Below are 20125 nucleotides of genomic sequence, written 5' to 3' on the forward strand. Positions count from 1 at the left end.
TTTGACAAAGAAAAAGAAAGAGGCAGATAAACTAACACACACTTTATCAGCTAGTTTTTCTCTTCTTTCTATTTAGTATAAACATAACTGGGTCTTAATTTAGTAACTCAATATAGCTGAATGTTTTAATGCCATAGTTAAAATATGACTTTCATATCAAAGATATTCTGATATAGGAAATAAATTCAATTAGAAGGAGCTTATATCATCAAGCTTTAGAGTTAACCCAACACAAAAGTAGCTCTAAGTAAAAAACTGATGAGGAATCTATTGCCCCCTCTCCATTTTTCCCCTCTTATTTTAAGATCAACTATTGGCTCAATAAGACATTAGAAAGAGTTAAGGGGAGGGGAAAAACATAGAAAAGCTCTGTCATGCTAAAGGGAACAAAGATATTTTTCTAGTATTATGAAAGGTATGGTGATAAACATTTTCCATTTTGGCTTTTTTATGAATGATTTGAGATTCAAAATACAAAATGACAAGCTACATGAAGTGCTGCTCATTGATAGCTGATTTATAAGTTATTATTTGTGTAATTCATATTTTGTATCTTTTAAACTTAAAGTAGTGAAATGTTTTCCATTAAAAGACTTCTATTGAACTTAACATGTTACAACTTGTTTTCATTGTTAATGAGTAATGCAATAGTGTGCTCTGTCGAGGGCAAATTTAAGAACATACACAGAAGTATTTTGGCTAAAAAGCCACTATGAAAGAGATTTCAAAAAATATAAAAATTGCTGAAAAATCCAAAGTTTCTTCATGTTGCTATATATTTTAATTTTAAGAATTATAATGATAATTTTAAATGACATTCAATGAGCTGAATTTTTATCTCCATGTGCATTCATTTAGATAAAAATGAGACAGAAGATATATAAATCTATGCAGTTTGTACCAGGACATATTTTCTATTTTTTGTTGCAATAACAGGTACTTTTTCTCTTTAAAGTTACATTAAGAACTGTACAGTTTCTTCAGTAGAAAAGAAATAGTCTTTGTTCTTCCTAGAGAATAAATTAAGAAACTTTAAAAAGAATTTGTGATTGTATAATTGTCTCAAAGGGTATGTTTTGACAATATTCAGTCTGTGATGTCATTATTCACATTATAGTAAAAGAAGATAATGGAATTAAAAATGAAGAATAAGAGAACATTAATATTGTAGATGTTATATGCTGAAACAACTTCAAGTCCTATTTATTGGTAAGAAGATGTACAAGCAGGAAAATATTGTTAAACAATTGCAATTTAACTTTGATTAGTTTGATTGGCACTCTTCATTTCCAAGAGGTTTTGTAAGCATGGGTGGAAGCTGTTACCCCTTTAGCATGCTATTGCATAATATTTAAAATGGAAATTCAGTGAGGGCAAGCTTATGCTGACATTAACAATAGAAAATGAAAATGCCATACTGAATAAATAAGATTTAAACTACGTAGAGGAAATAGAGTTGGTGGCTAACTGGGAGTCCAGTAAAGGGATAATGAGCTACTGCCTTTGTTCTTCTTGTGGAAAATCCTGAATAACCTGATTAGATTTTTCCTTTTATTTCTGTTTTAACAGGAAATTACTTCAAATAGCATTTAAATTAAAGGAATTATTTCTGAACTCCTGATATCAAGAATAAACTAGATAAAAAGTAACACAATTATTTTCAGTAAAGAGAAACCAAGAACTGAAAATCATAAATTAGTTTTTTTCTTTAGCTCAATATTGAAGGATGTACTTTTTTTCCCTCTAAGATTATGCAGCCAACTTATTTCAAAAGGCCATTTTAAAGAGAGATTGGGTTTTTGAAGAAAGCACAGAAATAGCAATAACAGTCTATGATCTTAAATGATAGACTAAGGCAGAGAAGAGTCATGGACTGAATTATTCAACTTTAGTTCTGTTCTGTATTTGTGTTGCCTAAGTTGAACAGTGTAGTCAAGTTTCTATACCTAGTAAATATTTAACAAATCAGGACATTTACCACTTCTTTAAATACTTGTGTTTATTCTCAAACTCTATATTTTTTAACTTTTGTGTTATTCTTTATAACTATAACATATGCTCAAAATTTTATTCTTTTAGTCACAGCTATTAACATATATTAAGTCTTCAAACTTTTATGCATACACACACACACACACACACACACACATATATATTTGTGTCAGGTAATTATATTTAATGACAAAATAATTAGAACAATATTTTAGCAAATTCCTTCTTGTGAAAAGTCATGACAGTGATCACAGGTGGATATTAAAGTTTAGTGATTTTTTTAAAGTTAGGGACAAGGTATTGATTTTAAAATATTCTTCCCTGAATATTAGTAAGAAAAGCACGGCACACAATCCTAGGTAATTGGCAACCCATAATCAATTTTCTTTTGAACTACCAGCTCAATGTTCAGTGTGAATGAGTGAGATGAATGAATGGTATCCAGGACTGTTTGCTTAACTAAGCTTTGGAATTAAAATAGAGAGGAAGCCAGGCGTGGTGGCACATGCTTTTAATACCCATGCTTGGGAGGTTGATACAGGAGGATCACACAGGTTTGAACGCAGCCTCAGCTACTGAGTGAGTCTCTCAGCAACTTAGTGAGACCTTGTTTCCAAATAAAGTATAAAATAAGTCTGGGAGGTAGAAAGCCCCTAGATTCCAACCCTAGTACCACACACACACACACACACACACACACACACACACACACGGAGAGGAGAATTATTAAAGTGTATCAAATAGTAAAAAATGTTCTCCAAATAACTTCCCCTTGCATCTGATATTTACATAAATTAAGTTTCTGAGCAATTAGTTTGACTTGTAGGGTATGATTGTTTGCTGATGTGATGCAATGCAGGATTCTCCTGAGGTTGTAACTGTTTGAATGGAGTACAAGAATGAATGAAACATAAATTTGGAATTTCTGGCTGATACATTGTTGACAATATTCTTGAAAAAGAAAACAGTAAATTTTACTTTTTTGTGAATGTTCTGACACTCGAGAAAAATGTTGGTGATTATACCATCATTTACTATGGAAAAATTGGGGCAAAATGAATGGGATTCTAGTAAGACCAAAAGACTTGGACTCAGGGAAGCTATAGAGTTCTTGTGCCCAAAAGGAATGAGAGTGTTCTTAAAAAATTATTTATAAAATTGTACATTTCTTATAAAAGTAGTTAGTTATTATTAACAAGATTGGAGAAAGAGATGAGGAGAGTATCAGCTTATCAGAATAAATCTAAAGTCAGACTCTGGTAGGTTCAGAAATCTGCTCTATGTATTACCAACTTTGTGTTCTTTGTCTCTTTGACCAACTGAAGCTTCCTATAAGACAAGGATACAAATACCTAGTAGGGTTTTGGGGAATTTGAAAAGAGATAATTGATTACAAAGGATAAACACTCCAAAAGATTATGGGGTCCTTGGAAGAAGAGTATTCATATGAGATTGGGGTAGCAGCCATTTGTGAAGACTATCAAATGAGAGGCTTGATAATACATTATATGTATAAGAAGGAGGTCTTTATTCTAGGACAAATATTTAAGGGCATAGCATAGTGACTAGCAGCTGAGGAAAATTTAAAGAAATGAACAAAAAACTCTGAAGGATGAAGGAAAAGGAAATGAACTGTATATTTCACTTTCTCAGTAATTACTAAAACCAATGAAGTCAATCCTTAAATTACATTTATTTTTCCCAGTGGTTGTTGTTTAGAAGAAAAATTAAATGTTAGTAATTTGAGTTAGTCAAACATTCGATTTTGAAATAAATTTTACGGGAAATGGAGTTAAAGAGCAATTATTATCAAAATAATTATACTATTCCAAATCATTGAAAACTCAGAAGTATTTAATAAAATGATTAAAATGTCAGGTCATAATTATAATAAAAATAGAAAATCAATGCACCATGTAATTTTATTCATCAATATAGAACTAAACATTTAAGAAAAAATGAGCATATTAATCTAACAGTATATCATAATAATTCACCATAATTGGATTTGTTATTGATATAAAAAAATGGATGGAAATAGGAAATATTATTTCTACAAGTTTTACATTAGTGCACTTGAAGAGAAAAATACTTATATCTAAACAAGGCTAGGGAGTATGTTTCATTGCATAGTAATATTTTCTGTTATTTGGTGATTGGGTTAGAACCCAGGGCTTTATGTAGACCAAGCATGTTCCCTACCACTCATCTCTGCCCTAGGCCAACTCTATATTTGCTACTAAAAATTCTATATAACAAGTTACTTTAGCATGCTGAGATTCCCAAGCAAAATTCAAGAAAATACTTTCTTAAATAATTAAATATTAGTGATGATGTCATAAAAGACACAAAAAATGGTACAATCACTGTCACCATTATAGTTCAACATTATTTTTGATGTTGGGGTGAATGAAATAATTAAAATAGAATACATATTTCTCCACAAATTGAGCCAGATCAATTTGAGTATCCATATACAAACATCCTCCTGTTAAATCCAGTGTCATAGAGAAACACATTCATGAAGTTGACCAATGTTAGCAGGCACTCATAAGTAAAATATGAACCCACATTCTTTTATAGGAGAAAATCTCCAAGACCTAGGACTAAAGGATGCACAATTCATAAAAGGGAAAAATCAATAAACTAGACTTCATTAATATTAGAAACATTTTCTCTGCAAGTCTTTCTTAAGAAGATGAAAAGATAAGTTACACACTGAGAGGACAGGTCAAATTCATATATCTGACAAAGTATTTGTATCTGAAATACACAAAGAACTCTCAAAACTCTGCAGTTCAAAAACACAGCAAAATAAAAAGACCAACCAAATTAGAAAATGGCACATGACTCAAAACAGACTCCGCACTGAAGAGGCAGTGTAGCTCACAAGTAAACGCATTAAATGATATTTAGCATCATTAGTTATTAGTGAAATGAAAATTGAAACTACAAAAGGAAACCTCTACCTTTATGAGAATATCTAAATTAAAAATTGATAGCAAGGGCTGCCAAGGGTGCACAGGAATTAGATCATTTATACATGGCTGATGAAAATATCAAATGGTATAACTACTCTAAAAAGCATATGAATTTTTTTTATAAAATTAAATGTGTTTAGCATTTGATACAGTAACTTCAAGATTGGGCATTTATAAAAAAGAAAGAAACATTTATATTCACACAAAAACTTGTAAAAATGTTTTAGCAGCTATATTCATAATTGCTCCAAACTCAAATTAATAACAACTTGACTGCCTTTCAATGAGTGAACGATTATACAAACTGTGCTACAAGGGCCCCTAGAATATTATTCAGCAATCAAAAAGAATAGATTATTAATATGCTCAACAACTTGGGTGACTGCAAGACTTTTGCTGCATAAAAAAGGTAGTCTCAGCCGGGCGTGGTGGCGCACGCTTGTAATCCCCGTGCTTGGGAGGCAGAGACAGGAGGATCGTGCAGGTTCGAATCCAGCCGCGCGCGCTGGTTTAGGAGACCCTGTTTCCAAATAAAAATGTAAAAATAGGTCTGGGAGTGTAGCCCGGAGGTAGAAGGGCTTCCAGGAACCCCAGCACCACCAAAAAAAAAAAAAAAGGTAGTCTCAAAAATTTGTATATTATATGATTCCAATTGTGTAGCACTGTTGAAATAACAAAATACAAGAATTTTGAAAAGAGCACTGGTTGCCAATGGATGCAGGTAGGGAAACTAGGCTAAGAGGGTAACATAGGAGAGCCTAGTGATGGAACTATTCTGTATATTTCCTAGTGCAGATCATATAATCAGTGGGATGGAACTGAACACAAATAAACACAAATACCACACACACATAAATATGTGAATGTGAAAAATTAGTAGAACTAATAATATTGATGGAGCATATAAATATATATATATATATATATATATATATAAATTTTTTTGCGGGTTTGGGGATGGAACCCAGGGGCATTCAACCTCTGAGCCACACCCCTGCCCTATTTTTTATTCTTTTTAATTTGAAACAGTGTCTCACTAAGTTGTGGAGGGCCTCACTAAATAGCTGAGGCTGTCCATGAACCACGAACCTCTAGTCTCAGCCTCCCAAATGATGGGATTACAAGTGAGCTTTACCTTCTATTTTGATATTAAACAAGATGCTATTTTTCACTGAGAAAAAACTAAGGGGTATGCAGTATTTATAATATTTGTATAAATATATGTGAATCTACAATTGCCTGAAAATAAAATTATATATAAAACTATATGGATACATTTGGTTTTTTACAATTATTTCTTGGCAGTTAATTTCTTGGTTAATTCATGATTGATGTAGTGGCTCACACCTATTATCCCAGTACTTGGAAGGCTGAGATAGAAGTATCAGGGGTTAAAGGCCAGCCTCAGTAACTTAGCTCATAAACCTTACTGATACCACCAGTTTTTCATGTGTTCATTTGTGTGTGTGTGTGTGTGTGTGTGTGTGTGTGTGTGTGTGTGTGTCTATGTGTGTTTATGGTATATATGTGTAATGTTATCCTATTGACATTTTAGTTTACATTTAAAAATAATTGAAAAGGCTGGGGTGTAGTTCATAGGTAGAATGCCCCTGGATTCAATCCACAGTACCAAAATAAATAAAAATGAAAATTACATGATTGACTTATATGAAAGGAGGCACATTTGAAATTATTGACTCTGCCCCAGATTTTCAGCTGGAAAAAAACACAAAGCTCTTGCTGCAATAAGTGCTGAACTTTTTGAAAATAAAATCTAATGACTTTAGTATATGCTTTGACATTTTATTTTCAGAGTGAAGGTCATAGCTGAAAGGTCACAAGAATTTGTACAGCAAACACAATGCTATTATTTTGCGAAGAAAATGAAATGTTGTCTAAAACCTCTTGTTTCCGAAAGGATATTTATAATGCCAAATTATGGTATGGAAGTCACATTATTCTTCCATTTTCTAGATTTTGGAATGTAAAAACAAAAGCATACCCAGATATCTATCAAGGATTAATATTAAATATATAATTTGCATTAATATTTTAGTATTGTTATTCAAAGCTTACACTAAAGTCTTAAATCCACTGTATATGTGTTGGGATGTAAATATTTGGTAAAACTTGGTATTTTCTTTTTTGGTGAACTTGATTTGAAGGTGTGATGTTTTATCTATCATGTATGTTTGGGTTCTTCAATTCTCCCTTCCTTGGTTTTTCTTCTAAAACTACAAGTTTTGCCTGGCTTGGTGGCACACTCTTGTAAACCCAGTGTTTGGGAGGTTGAGACAGAAGGATCACACAGGTTCAAAGCCAGCCTCAGCTACTTAGTGAGGCTCTCAGCAACTTAGTGAGACCCTGTTTCCAAATAAATTATATAATAGGTATGGGAGGAGAGCCTAGAGGTAGAAAAGCCCCTGGGTTCCCCAGTACCACAAAATAAATAAATAAATCTGCAAGTTTAATGTTAAAAAGAATATATTAAAGTGAAATGAAAAACAAGGACCTGAATTATAGTTAAATAGTCAAAACTGTGCTTTTTGAACAACTTACAACAGGAATTCTTAACTCTTTTATGTTATTAGTATATAGCATGGGATTGATCTATTCAATTTTTGTCAAATTAAAACAACCTAACGTTAAAATAATTTGTTAAGCAGGGCACACTTGTAATCCCCGCACTTGGGAGGCGGAGATAGGAGGATCGATCGCACAGGTTCGAAGCCAGCCACGCTGGCTTAAGAAAACCTGTTTCCAAATAAAAATATAAAAATAGGTCTAGGAGTGTAGTCCCGAGGTAGAAATGCTTCCAGGAACCCCAGTACCACAATAATAATAACAATAATAATAATAATAATAATAATAATAATAACTAATTTTGGTAAAACATCATGAATCAAACTTCAAATATGAAAACAATGTCAAAATAATCACTTTATATTGATATGTAGTTAGCATAGTTTTGAAGTAAAATACTTCAGAATTTAGCCAGGCTTTATGGTGCCCATCTATAATCTCAGTACTCAGGAGGCTGAGACAAAAGATGTCAGGTTTGATGCCAGCCTGATAAATTAGTAGGATCCTGTTTCAAAATGAAAAATAATATAGTACTGAGGCACATTTCAGTGCACAAGAACCACAAAAACTCAAATTTTATTGCTTATTCATTTTAAGAACAACTAAGAAATAGGTATTAACCTATGGTTATTTTTTATTGTAGATGAACTCACAAATTCATCAGAAACCAGGTTGTCTTTAGAGGACCTCTTCAGGAAAGACTTTGTGCTTCATAATCCAGAAGCTCGATGGATTAATGGTATGTAGAGATTTTTTTATATTTATTTTGAGTTTTTATAATTAAAATTAAGTGTTATTTGTAAGTAATATTTTACCTACAGTAAATGCTAGGTTTGAGGATCATATATATTTATTTATTAGAAATGAGGACTTTGGGTCATGGGAGATGAAACCAGCTACTAATAGTGTATCAGTACAGCTTTTTGGTAGACATTAGGTTGATTACACAATAGCTATTGTCTTTTCTTTCTGGTCTTGCAAAGAAATTGCCTGAGCTTTCTGTAAATTTATGAGATTAAAATTATAAAATTAGGTAGCCAAGTGGCTGTTTGGACTTCGGTTTGTCTTTACTGGTGGTAATAAAGGAAGTTATTGGGTCAACCACCCATGAGAAATGTGTAAATTAAAAGAAAGTCACAGGTTTTCTTGTTTTGATTATTCTAGTTGCCCAGTAATGCTAGTAATTATCATTAATGGATGGTTGTCCATCTTTGACCTTCACTTTACGTAGATATAGCATCTTATTTTCAAGGCACACTGCAGATTATTTGTGTAATAGTTAAAAAGGAGCCTTGCCTTTTTATCTAGTAAAGATTATCTCCTTTATAAATAAATCCATTCCTTCTTCTCCAATCTTCTAATTAAGCACATTTATGCCTACAAATGAAGCTTTAATTTATGGTAGCTATAAAAAGCATGCAATTTAGCTCATGAGGCCATGCAGCAAATCACAGCTGTTTACCAGGTACTGGTCTAGTTCAAGGAAATCAGTAGGTACCCAACACCTATATCTGGAATAAATGAATTAAGGAGATGATTGTGTGTCTTTGTGATGGTGCTACCCATGGAAAACATGCTATAACAATTTTTTAAATTTATTTTTAAATTTTCCTTTTTATTCATAAGCTTAGGACTTGCTATACTTTTGCTTTTTCACTATGATTATTTCAGATGTACAGCATGATTATTGCAGACAAACGCTATGACTAAAGGAGGTTAACAAAAGAATAGTATTATCAAACATTCTCCAGATACAAAATCTCTCACAGATAATTCTCATCACATGCAATTATAACGATGTAAATCATCTAATTACTTGCTAATAAATATTTTCTATGAAGGAAGATGACAAAAAAAAGAAAATCACCAGAACTTTAAAAAAGCATTGGTTGTGTTATAAATCATTAGATTGAAAGTGCTCAGTAATCTTCTATTAGTCATAATTTTGAACAAAATATAGAAGCTAATTTGGTTTTTGGCTTTGGAAAGTAAGAGAACGCCATGGACTGCATCTTCCTTCTTGTGTCAGTGTGTACTATTCAAAGATGCATTTACTCCTGTTTAAAACTGGCATTTTGATTTTGAAGCTCCTAAGGAATGAACAGATATTTAAACAGTGAACTTTGCACTACATTAAACCATATTTTAATATCTATAACACAGGTTCTACTTTTACACTTCACAAGATGTCAAAATAAAGTATTAGGAGTTAATTGTTTTAATCATTTTAATACTTTTTTTTACCAAGCTTGAATAAACTTGATCTACAGAAGGCATACTTAGGCAAAGCTGTAAAGCTATAATATTACTGTAGCATTACAAGTAAAACATAATATTCTCAATATTAATAAAATAATTTCATGTTTAAACTGGAATAAACAGGGAAGGAGGTCTTTATGATTACCTCAAAGGAATTGGCTGACCGTCTGTAGACTGTGTACAGGGTGGCTTTTGGAGTAGCGGGATGGATTTGTGCATTTATTTAACTCAGATTTTTTTTCTGAAAATCACTGCATATTTAGCCTATTTGCATAATCCTCACATAGCTATGAAATACAGTGGGAACCATATGAATAAGATACATAACCTTCAGTTCATTATCAATGACTATAGCTGAATGTAAAACATGAGCTTTCTTTTTTTTTTTTTTTTTTTTTTTTTTTTTTTTTTTTAAATTTATTTTTTTTATTTTATTGGTGTACTGTATTCATACATCATAGTGGGATACAAACTTTTGTAGACATACATGCACACATCGCCCAGTCAGCCCCCACCCGATCCCCACCCCATTCCCTCCCCATCCCTCCTTCCCATGCTTGGCTTAGTGGTTGACATCTAGTATTATAGCAATTTATCCAAAATTAAAAATGATAATCTCACATAACAGTTTCATTTGTCTGATGCCAAGCTTTTGATGATTTAAAGATAACATTTCAATATTACTTTTTGCTTTCTTTCTTACCAGAGCATATTTTTTTCTGTTTTTTTGGTGAAACTATCATATATTTATATATTCATTTTTCAGAAAAAAATCTATCCTAATATGGAATATGAATTCTAGATACCCAAAACGATCTTGAAAAAGAACAAAGCTAGCAGATATATATTTTCTGATTTCAAACCATATAAAGCTACAATAATTGAAACAGTGTAGTACTGTTCTAAAGGCAGATATATAAACCATTGGAGTTAAATACAAGCCTAGAGCTAAATTCTTCCCTATATTGTCAAGTTATTTTTGACAAGGTTTCCACGAACATTTGGTGGTGGAAATAATAATCTTTTAACTAAATATTGTTGAAAAATAATAATTACATGGAAAAGAATAAAATTGGACCCTTACCTAATCCCATATACAAGTATTAACTCAAAATAGATAAAAGACCTAAATATAAATCTTAAGACTATAAACTTTTAGAAGAAAATCTGGGTCATAAAACCTCACAACATTGAAATTGGCAGTGATTTCTTGGATATGATTTCAATGGCACAGGAAACAGAAGAATATACAAACTCCCTAAAAAATAAAAAAAAATATTGTATATCCAAAGACAATGTAAACAGAGTTAAAAGTTACTAATAGAATTGGATTAAATATTTCCAAATGCTATATCTGAAGGTATATTAATATTCTAACTAGAAATCCTAAAAATTAACAACAATAAAGGCAAACAATACAATTTAGAGATAGGTAAAAGACTAACATAAATAATGAATCTCCACAGATAACCAATCTTAGTTGTCTGTTGGATGGAAAATCTTGTTTCTCTGGTTCTGGTGAGTGTTACCTATTTCTTCTTTGTAGTTAATCTCTTTGAGTATTTTCTCTAGCGCTGGTTTTGAAGACATAAATTCCTTCAGTTTCTGTTTTTCATGGAATGTTTATTCTCAAGAGATATCTCACCTGTTTTTCTTAATGTATATGTCACTTGAAGGCATTCAAGTTGAGCATATTTAGAAGCTTCATTTAGTTCTTGGAGGTCATCATAGGAATGCTGAATGCATTACTGGTCAAGGGGAAGGATCGAGTCTAGACAGCCTGACAGGTGTAGGTAGTACTGAAGTGCCATTCATTATGTTGGCTCTTGAATAATATATCTGAGAATGTCACTTCATCCTTGGATGGGTGCTTGTGTTCATGGTTAACTTAAAACTGCCTTGTCCCAAATCTGTTCATATCCTTGAAATCTCCATTTTTATAGCATCTACTCCTATTTATGTCACCTTGAAACCTAGAAATCCATCTTCTTTAAAATTATTCATCTCTCTGCATGTATTTGATGATCCAATCCAGTATCAACACTGAGTGTCTTCTACGTTAAACTCTGTGATAAATGCTTTATATATGTAATTCATATAATAGTTTATAACATTGAAATTGACCTCAGAAAACTAACAGTTTATCAAGAAATATACCCAGATCCATCTAGAAAGAGAGAGCCTATTGTGATCATTCTGTTTAAGTATAAAACTTACCCTATCATTGTTTATCTTTGTTATCTTTATCACATTCATTACCTATATCCCTGTCCTGTTGAGTATTACAAGTATGTGCCACAATGCCTGGCTGAATTTTTAATAAATTTGCTTTTACTTTATACATATATATGCTTACATATGCATAATTATATATACATACATATGTATAAAATTATATATATATATATATTTGAGTTTTAATAAATTTGTTTTTACTTCTCATATGTATGTGTGTGTATATATATATATATATATATATATATATATATATATTTGTGTGTGTGTGTGTGTGTATGTGTGTGTGTGTGTGTTTGTCATGAGCTTGAAGCAGGGGCACTTTAACTCTGAGCTATACCCCTAAGCCAATTTCATTTTTGGTGTTTGAAATAAAGTATTACTTGGTTGCTGAGATTCTCACTATGTTACTGAGCCTGTCCTTGAACCTGTGATCCTCCTGTCTCAGCTGCCAAAGTACTGAAATTACAGATGTGTGACACCATACCCAGCTATGAACAAATAATTTTGAAAAATATATTCTTGGAAAAACAAATACTACGTAGATATTCCAAACAAACCCCCCAGTTCACTTAATATATTTAAAATGCCCAAAGTTATAGTTTGAAAAATTACAAGTACAAGCATTATATTAAAGGAATGTCAAGTATTACTTTCTTGAGTGTACACAGACAGTTAATGGAGAGTGTTGCTATTATATAATACTTTTTTGTTATTCACAAATTAGATTTGAACAAAAATTGAGAGATGATAATTGTTCACATTACAAGACTATTTTCAGCAGGATGTGGTAGCTCATACTTGTAATCCCTGTTCTTGGGAGGTGGAGACAGGAGGATCGCGCAGGTTCGAAGCCAGCCTCACTGGCTTAAGAGACCCTGTTTCCAAATAAAAAAAGTATAAAAATAAGTCTGGGAGTGTAGCCCGGAGGTAGGAGGGTTTCCAGGAACCCCAGTACCACCAAAAAAAAAGCCTATTTTCAAATTTTGATCAACAAATTACAATACTAATAAAGTTTTTAATATAATAAGTAAGCTTGCTTTTACTCATTAACTAATGTAGGTGAGATTGACAGCTCTACTCATAGGAGATATTGACGAATCAAGACTTCTTTTTCGTTGTTGTTGTTGTTGTTGTTGTTGTTGTTGTTGTTGTTGTTAGAATAACACTCATAATAGAGGAGAAATCTGTCTCCAAAGTCAGGAAAGCGGTGATGGAAGATTAGGTTTTAAGGCAGTTTCAGAGATCTCAGGATATTCATTTCAAGCTTTTATCCAAAATGAATCAAGTGATATTGAAGTTTTTAATTTTTAACTACTTGTCACTAGCCACTTTCAAATTAAGGCTACAGAGTATAGATTACTTAACTTATCTTTGATCAAAAATTGATTCTAGATTTTAAGTGGATATTTGGTGCAGTGGGCAAGTATCATCATGAAATGAAATTCCACAGTGAATTGGTAGAGTGCTGCTTCCTTACTACATGAGTATGGTGCAAATCATGATTTTGGATCTTGCAGCAATATCAGATCATTATGAAAGTTTCTAAATGCTTATTCTCAATTGAATTTGCTTTGTTTGAACCTGAAGGCAACACTGCACCAACTGAACATTGTCTGACGTCATCTCTCAGCACAGCTGTGTTATAAGGGGCATTAAGTGATGAGGAATAAGAAGGAACCACTTTCACTTTGATCAACTAGTGCTCAATATTTTCCTTTCATATTGAGAAATCCTATTATATTTTCTTCACGTGTAAAAGTGAGCCCATTTGATTTGCAAGGTTAATTTTTTCTCATAGTTTGGCATGTATTTTTCTCTGATCTATAAAGTATGCGTTATATGAATTGCACATATTTCTTTTCCTTTTTTAAAAATAATAACTAGCAGGGATGAGTGACCATATATGAGACTCTGCGTTTGATCTTCAACTTATTGGATGCATATTGAAGCCAATTACACTTGCTTGGCAGATAATATTCCAACAAAGATATTGAAACCTGCTCTCATCTAAATAATGTGTGACAGTAGAATACATTGAAATAGAAATGCCATTAAATTGAAGCAGTCCAGGGCCTTTTGGCAAATGATTTAAGCATTCTGAAGCTTGGGCTCTTCATCCAAAGTGTGGATGATAGCACTATAGCTGGAAGCATGATGAAGAGTAAATGAGTACAAACATGCAAAAATCAAGTGTTAAAAGTTAAAAAAGAAAAAGGAAAGAAAATCTATAAACCAAAATCAAAGGTCTGCAGCCTTGTAAATTTTCAAATGACAAAGACACTTGACTGCTTTGGACATCTAATATTTTCTGTGTGTGAATTCCCATGCCAGTCTCATTCTCAGGAAAAACTATTCAGATTATTAAAGAAGCAGTGATACTATAATAGCTCTTTTTCTTCTCAAAAATATCTGAGAAAGTAAATTAAAGAAAACATTGGTTTTGTCCCATGGTTTCAAGGCTTCAGCCACGGTTGTCCAGCTCTGCTGCAGGGATGAGGTAAGCTTTTCCAGGATACAACCCTAGTGATCTACTTCTTTCAACGAGGCCCCACTTTATACTGTATTTTACCATCTCCACATTGTACAATTATGAACCAATTGATGAGGTCAGAGTTCTTATGGTTTAATGACTTTCCCAAAACTATGAACATTGCTACATTAGAAACCATGCCTTTTTGACATGTAATACTCTGTGTGGCTTTCAGATCCACAATTTTAACAATAAAAATACTATTTTATAATAATTAATATTATATTATTTTAATTATAATATATTAATATATGCTATAACCTTTACAAAAACAAAGCCATATTATTATAAATACTTCAGTTAGCTGGGCATGGTGGTGCACGCTTGTAATCCCAACATTTGGGTGGGAGGCTGAGACAGGAGGATTGTGGTTCTCGACAGCATCAGCTACATAGTAAGGACCTCTGCAACTCAGTGAGACCCCGTTTCAAAGTAAAGAAGAAAAAATACAGTTGGAGATGTAGCTCAGAAGTAGAATGCCCCTGGGTTCCATCCCCACACCCACAAAAAGAAAAAAAAACAGAAATAAATGTTTTTTCAATTATATATAATAATTAGAATACTCATAATTAACGAATAAGTCTATTTCATTATTTTGTGTGTGTTTGGTACATCTTCAACATGCCAGGATTTTTGTCTATAGGTACAATTTGGTTGAGTTGTAGAAGTCATTGGTCTTTTTTACCCTTTCTTTAGCTTATATGTAAGTCAGAGTTAAAATTACCTTATTTTTTCAATTGTTTTTGTCTTGGTTATAAATTTCATTTTTATCATTATCAGCCAAACTTATATTCAAATAAAATATACTTGGACTATGTCCATGAGAATTTTCAAGATAACATATTTTATTACAATATTATTTATAAAAATAAAATATTAAATAAACTTGAAATGTGTAAACTATGTATATTGCTAAACAAAAAAGTTATGTATTTAGGTAACCATTAAAAATAATTATGGAAAATAATAACATTGAAACATTCTTAGAATTAAATCTTAAGTGAAGAATTATATGCATATATGTTAATAATTTTATCACAAACCTGTACAAACCTATATATGCAAAGTAAATACCATAATTAAATATGCTCAAATATTAAACACTTTTTGGAGTCATTATCAGATTTTCTTTTTATTTCCCCCTTTTTGCCACATTTTCCAATTTTTCACCAAGTATGCTATTACTTATAATAACAAATATGTAAGCTGGGTGTGGTGGCGCATGCTTGTAATCCCAGCATTCAGGAGGCCGAGACCCGTAGGATGGTGGTTTGCAGACAGCCTCAGCTACTTAGTGAGGCCCTCTGTAACTCAGTGAAACCTGGTTTGAATTCCCAGACCCTTTTATTCAAAGGACCCACAGGAGAGGGAAGTATAGGGAGGATCTGGATCCTAGGAGAATGAGAAAGTGCCCCGGGGAGCAGTGAGCTCTGAGACACAGGGGACATGGACTCCAAGAGCAGCATTCTCACTCCCTGGTTCGCCAAGTGCCTGACGCTCAACTTTCCTTGTAGCTCATCATGTTCTTCTTTCTTCTGGTTATATAAACTCTTAGAGGGCTGTTGAAATGACAGCATCCCCAGTTTCTGATTCATAGCTCAGAGACTTCAGAATTAGGTTAGGAATATAATTAATTGATCTCAAGGCTGATATTTCTTCTTAAGGTAATGTGAGCCAAAGTATTTTACTAAGCAGAGTAGATAATTTCCTGATAGAAATCAAATAAGTGCTTAAAAAAGTGTACTATTGAGCATATTCACATCCCTCCAAATGGCCAAATACGGTTCACTGCTATACTATTTGTAAAATTGTGCTTCTACCAAAGTTTAAATTTCATCCATAATTAACTGCTTGAAATGACAAATAAAATAGAAATATCTACTATGAAAACTCATACTATGAAAATCTTATACTAACTGCAGATAATCAAACTTTTGTTTGAAATTCAAATCTAAAGTTTTTTGGGTTTTTTTTGGTATTGGGTGATTGGAACCTAGAGCCATTCTACCTCCAAAATAAACTTCCAGCCTATTTTTTTATTCTTTATTTTGAAACAGGGCCTCACTGAGTTGCAAAGGGCCTCACTAAGTAGCTGAGGCTGTCCTCAAACTGTGATTCTCCAGTCTCCACCTCCCAAATGCTGGGATTACAAGCATGTGCCACCATGCCTGGGCAAGAGCTTTCTTTAAGGTCATGTTTTAATATCACAGTTTGTTTTAAAATAAAAATATATATGTTAAACACTGAAAGAAAGTAGATAAATAACTTACCCCTTGCCCTTAAATTTAGTGCTAACATTTCGGAAGGGAAAAAAAAAAAGGTTCAGGGGAAAAATATCTCTATGGTTTAGAAATGCAATGATTTACAAATTTAAAGGAAATAAAATATAACCCAAAATTTATAGTAATAGAGCTAAATGACATGTTACCTCATATTTGTTAAATAGAAATTTATATTTTCATATTTAATAAAATAAATAAATCTGAGTAAACAGGATGAAGCAGTATCTTTAGAGTTCACCAACAAGTATTTATTGCATTCTACCTATGGTCCCTGCACAAAACTGTGTATATTCTTGAGTAGATTATGTTGAATTTGAAAGGCTTCCAGTTATTTATATATAGAGATGAAAATAATAGGCCTCAATCAATATTAGATAACAATAAAGAGATATATTTTGGGGTTGTTATTTTTACAAACAGATCTTGAAATTGGAGATTAGTTTGGGTTAAGTGTAGTTAAAATAATCTTTATGGAAATGATGAAGACTGGTCTTGTTATAGAGGGCAGATTACCCCAGAGAATGAAATAGGACACTGTTGGGAGAAGAACAAGAATGTTTGAGATTGTCACAAGAATTAGCTCAGTGTGTAAGTTTGATTATAAGGAAATGTGTGCACGTGTGTGTGTGTGTGTGTGTGTGTGTGTGTGTGTGTTGTGAAAGTAATGATGAATTTAGAATTTATATATATATTTCTCATGGTTTTCTGAGTTTGCCAACAGGGATAAATATTTATAATATTTTGACATTATATCTATCTTTCTGTCTCTGTATCATCTATCCTTTTATTCATTTAGCATATATTTATTGAGCAGAACCAAAAATTCTTCTACATATAAAGATGAATAAACTCAGTTCCTTCACTCAAAGAAATCATTAATATAAAGGCTCTCTTCCCATCTTGCATCATAGACTTTATGCTATCTTAGGTTTAAATAAGTGTAATTACTAACCAAAGTTTAATTAATTTTATTTTCCACAAAATTCAAAACACATCTTGTCTCTCATCCGAGGACACACTTCATGCTTTGAGGTACTATTTATTCTCTCAGCCTCTCCTTTACTGCTATTCACTACACTACATATGTTGATAATCATACCTAATATTCATATGCCACTGGCAAGTTCTAAAGGAATCAAATATAATACCTAGAGAACAATAGCAACTAGATGAAAATAGTAGCCCTCAATCAATATTAGACAACAATAAAGAGATATCTTTTGGGGTTTTTACTTATACAAACAGATCTTGAAATTAGAGATTAGTTTGGGTTAAGTGTAGTTAAAATAGTCTTTATGGAAATGATGAAGATTAGTTTTGGTATAGAGGGCAGATTACCCCAGAGTGTGTGTGTGTGTGTGTGTGTGTGTGTGTGTGTGTGTGTGTGTGTGTGTGTGTTAAAAGTAATGATGAATTTAGCTGATGATTGAGGTAGTAATATGATTATTTCACTATAATTATTATACTTTGATCTCCTTTTGCAGGTTTATCTGTTCATTAGCTTATAATTATGAAATGATTATAAGATTTGCAGTTGCTGCAATAATGATTAGTAACTATTTTATAATAAAATTAAAGTGGGATGTGCCAGTAACAGGAATTTTGCAAATCTTATTTCATCCAAAGATATACATGCCAATGTCAAATCCAAGGATTGGAAAACCTAAGGGAATGAATCTAATTGGGACAGAGAGAAGGAATAGAACAGTTATTAGAGATGTGGTCAAGTGGAATGTTCTGTACTGATCATTGCCATTTTCTAGAATTGTGCTAATTATGAATGACATGATTTATCACTGAGAGTGTATGCAGAGAGGAAAACAAAGTTAAGGGCAAGAATCTTTTAAATGTGTTGAAGAAAAGAACTAGAGATGTAAGAAATTACAGGTGTAATCATATCCAGTGTTAGATACAAAGCGGCATTCTGTGTACAAATTTGTTGTATTGCGTAGATTTTAAAATTAACTAAACTGCAAATCAGTGAATATAGATATCTAATCAACTGAATTAAAACATCTGAAATGTAAAGTTTTCCTACTTTGGGCTAAACTGCAAGAGAGAAGAGTGAAGTTTTCCATTCCTGATAATATTATATAAAGTTTGTATGATCCTGTGATTAGAATATATTAATGGAATTGAAATAATTTATTTGAAATTGTAAAAGATGACCCGTATGTTAAGTTTGAGTTCTACAATTTTATCTTTTTTATTCCCATCTACAGCAAACATTACTTTGAATTACTGTTTTCATAGTTCTTTGTTTTATTAAACCAGCTAAAACATTAGTTTCAGATACTTTTTAGAGAGCAGTGTCAAATTTTACAGAAATTTCTCTTCTCAATTTTATCCAAGAAACCTCTGGTGTAAGACATAAGACTCTTGTCTTTGGTCTGACTTACCGCACAAAGTTGCTACACATACTGTCAGAGCTGACCTCATCAGGCACTTTGGGTTAAGAGCACATTGGTATGTGCCTTCATGATATCAAGGCTTAGGCTAGTTATAAGGGGTTTGGACACTCATTACTAGGTTGTACACTCAAGTCATTAGCCTGTCTGTCACCTGCTTGCAGGCAGTATCTGCAAGGAGGTAGTTTTCACTAATCTGCTCTTTGATGATATCCAATTTCTAAGTGAAAAAAAATACACCTCTTAGTTAGTTGTATGTGCATATGTATTCTCCCTCTTTCTATGGAGTTTGAATGGCGTATGGTTTTTCATCATTACCCTGGTGGCTGTTTGTTTAGTCCTCCCACTGTTACCTCGTGTTTATAATGAAATATTTTGTTTTTATAAAGTCCTTATCTATTCAGCTCCTCAAATTTGTCTAATAGTCAAAAGATTAAAAGATATGAAAGGCATGGAAGCACATGCCTGTAATCCCAGTATTTGGGAGACTGAGACAGGAGGATTGCAGGTTCAGGGCCAGCCTCAGCAACATAGTGAAGCCCTCAGCAACCCAGTGAGATTCAGTTTCAAAATATAAATAAATTAATTAATTAATTAATTAAGGCTTTGGGTCCAGCTTAGAGGTAGAATGCCCCTGGATCCAAAAAGAAAAGTTGAAATCACTTAGAAAAGTGAGTACAACCTGATTCAATGTAACAATTGTCCAACCTCTACATGTTTTGACTGAGTGGCATTACATCTGTGAGCCAGTCAGCTGTATTGTTGACAGAGTCTCAACTAACACTGAGGTAGAGAGTGTCTGTCAGAATATGAGTGCCTGCCTTGAGAGGAATAGTTAGGGCTCTGGAAATT

At 32.5% G+C, this 20125-nt stretch overlaps 1 protein-coding gene across 5 annotated transcripts in view; it reads left to right on the forward strand.

Annotated features, from left to right (window-relative positions):
* Positions 1-20125, forward strand: part of DPP10 (dipeptidyl peptidase like 10) — a gene marked incomplete at both ends in the record, with an annotated part of 1533989 nt that overhangs the window by 991244 nt on the left and 522620 nt on the right. For 4 of the 5 annotated variants that reach the window (XM_080690187.1, XM_080690189.1, XM_080690186.1 and 1 more), the window contains one exon: positions 8200-8295. The exons of the other annotated variant lie outside the window; for it this stretch is intronic. In XM_080690187.1, the coding sequence (XP_080546313.1) occupies positions 8200-8295 (96 nt within the window). The remainder of the gene's footprint in view (positions 1-8199; positions 8296-20125) is intronic. 5 annotated transcript variants of the gene reach the window in all.

Source organism: Muscardinus avellanarius (genome assembly GCF_963383645.1).
Source record: "Muscardinus avellanarius genome assembly, chromosome: 2".
In the NCBI taxonomy this organism is placed as follows: Eukaryota; Metazoa; Chordata; class Mammalia; order Rodentia; family Gliridae; genus Muscardinus; species Muscardinus avellanarius.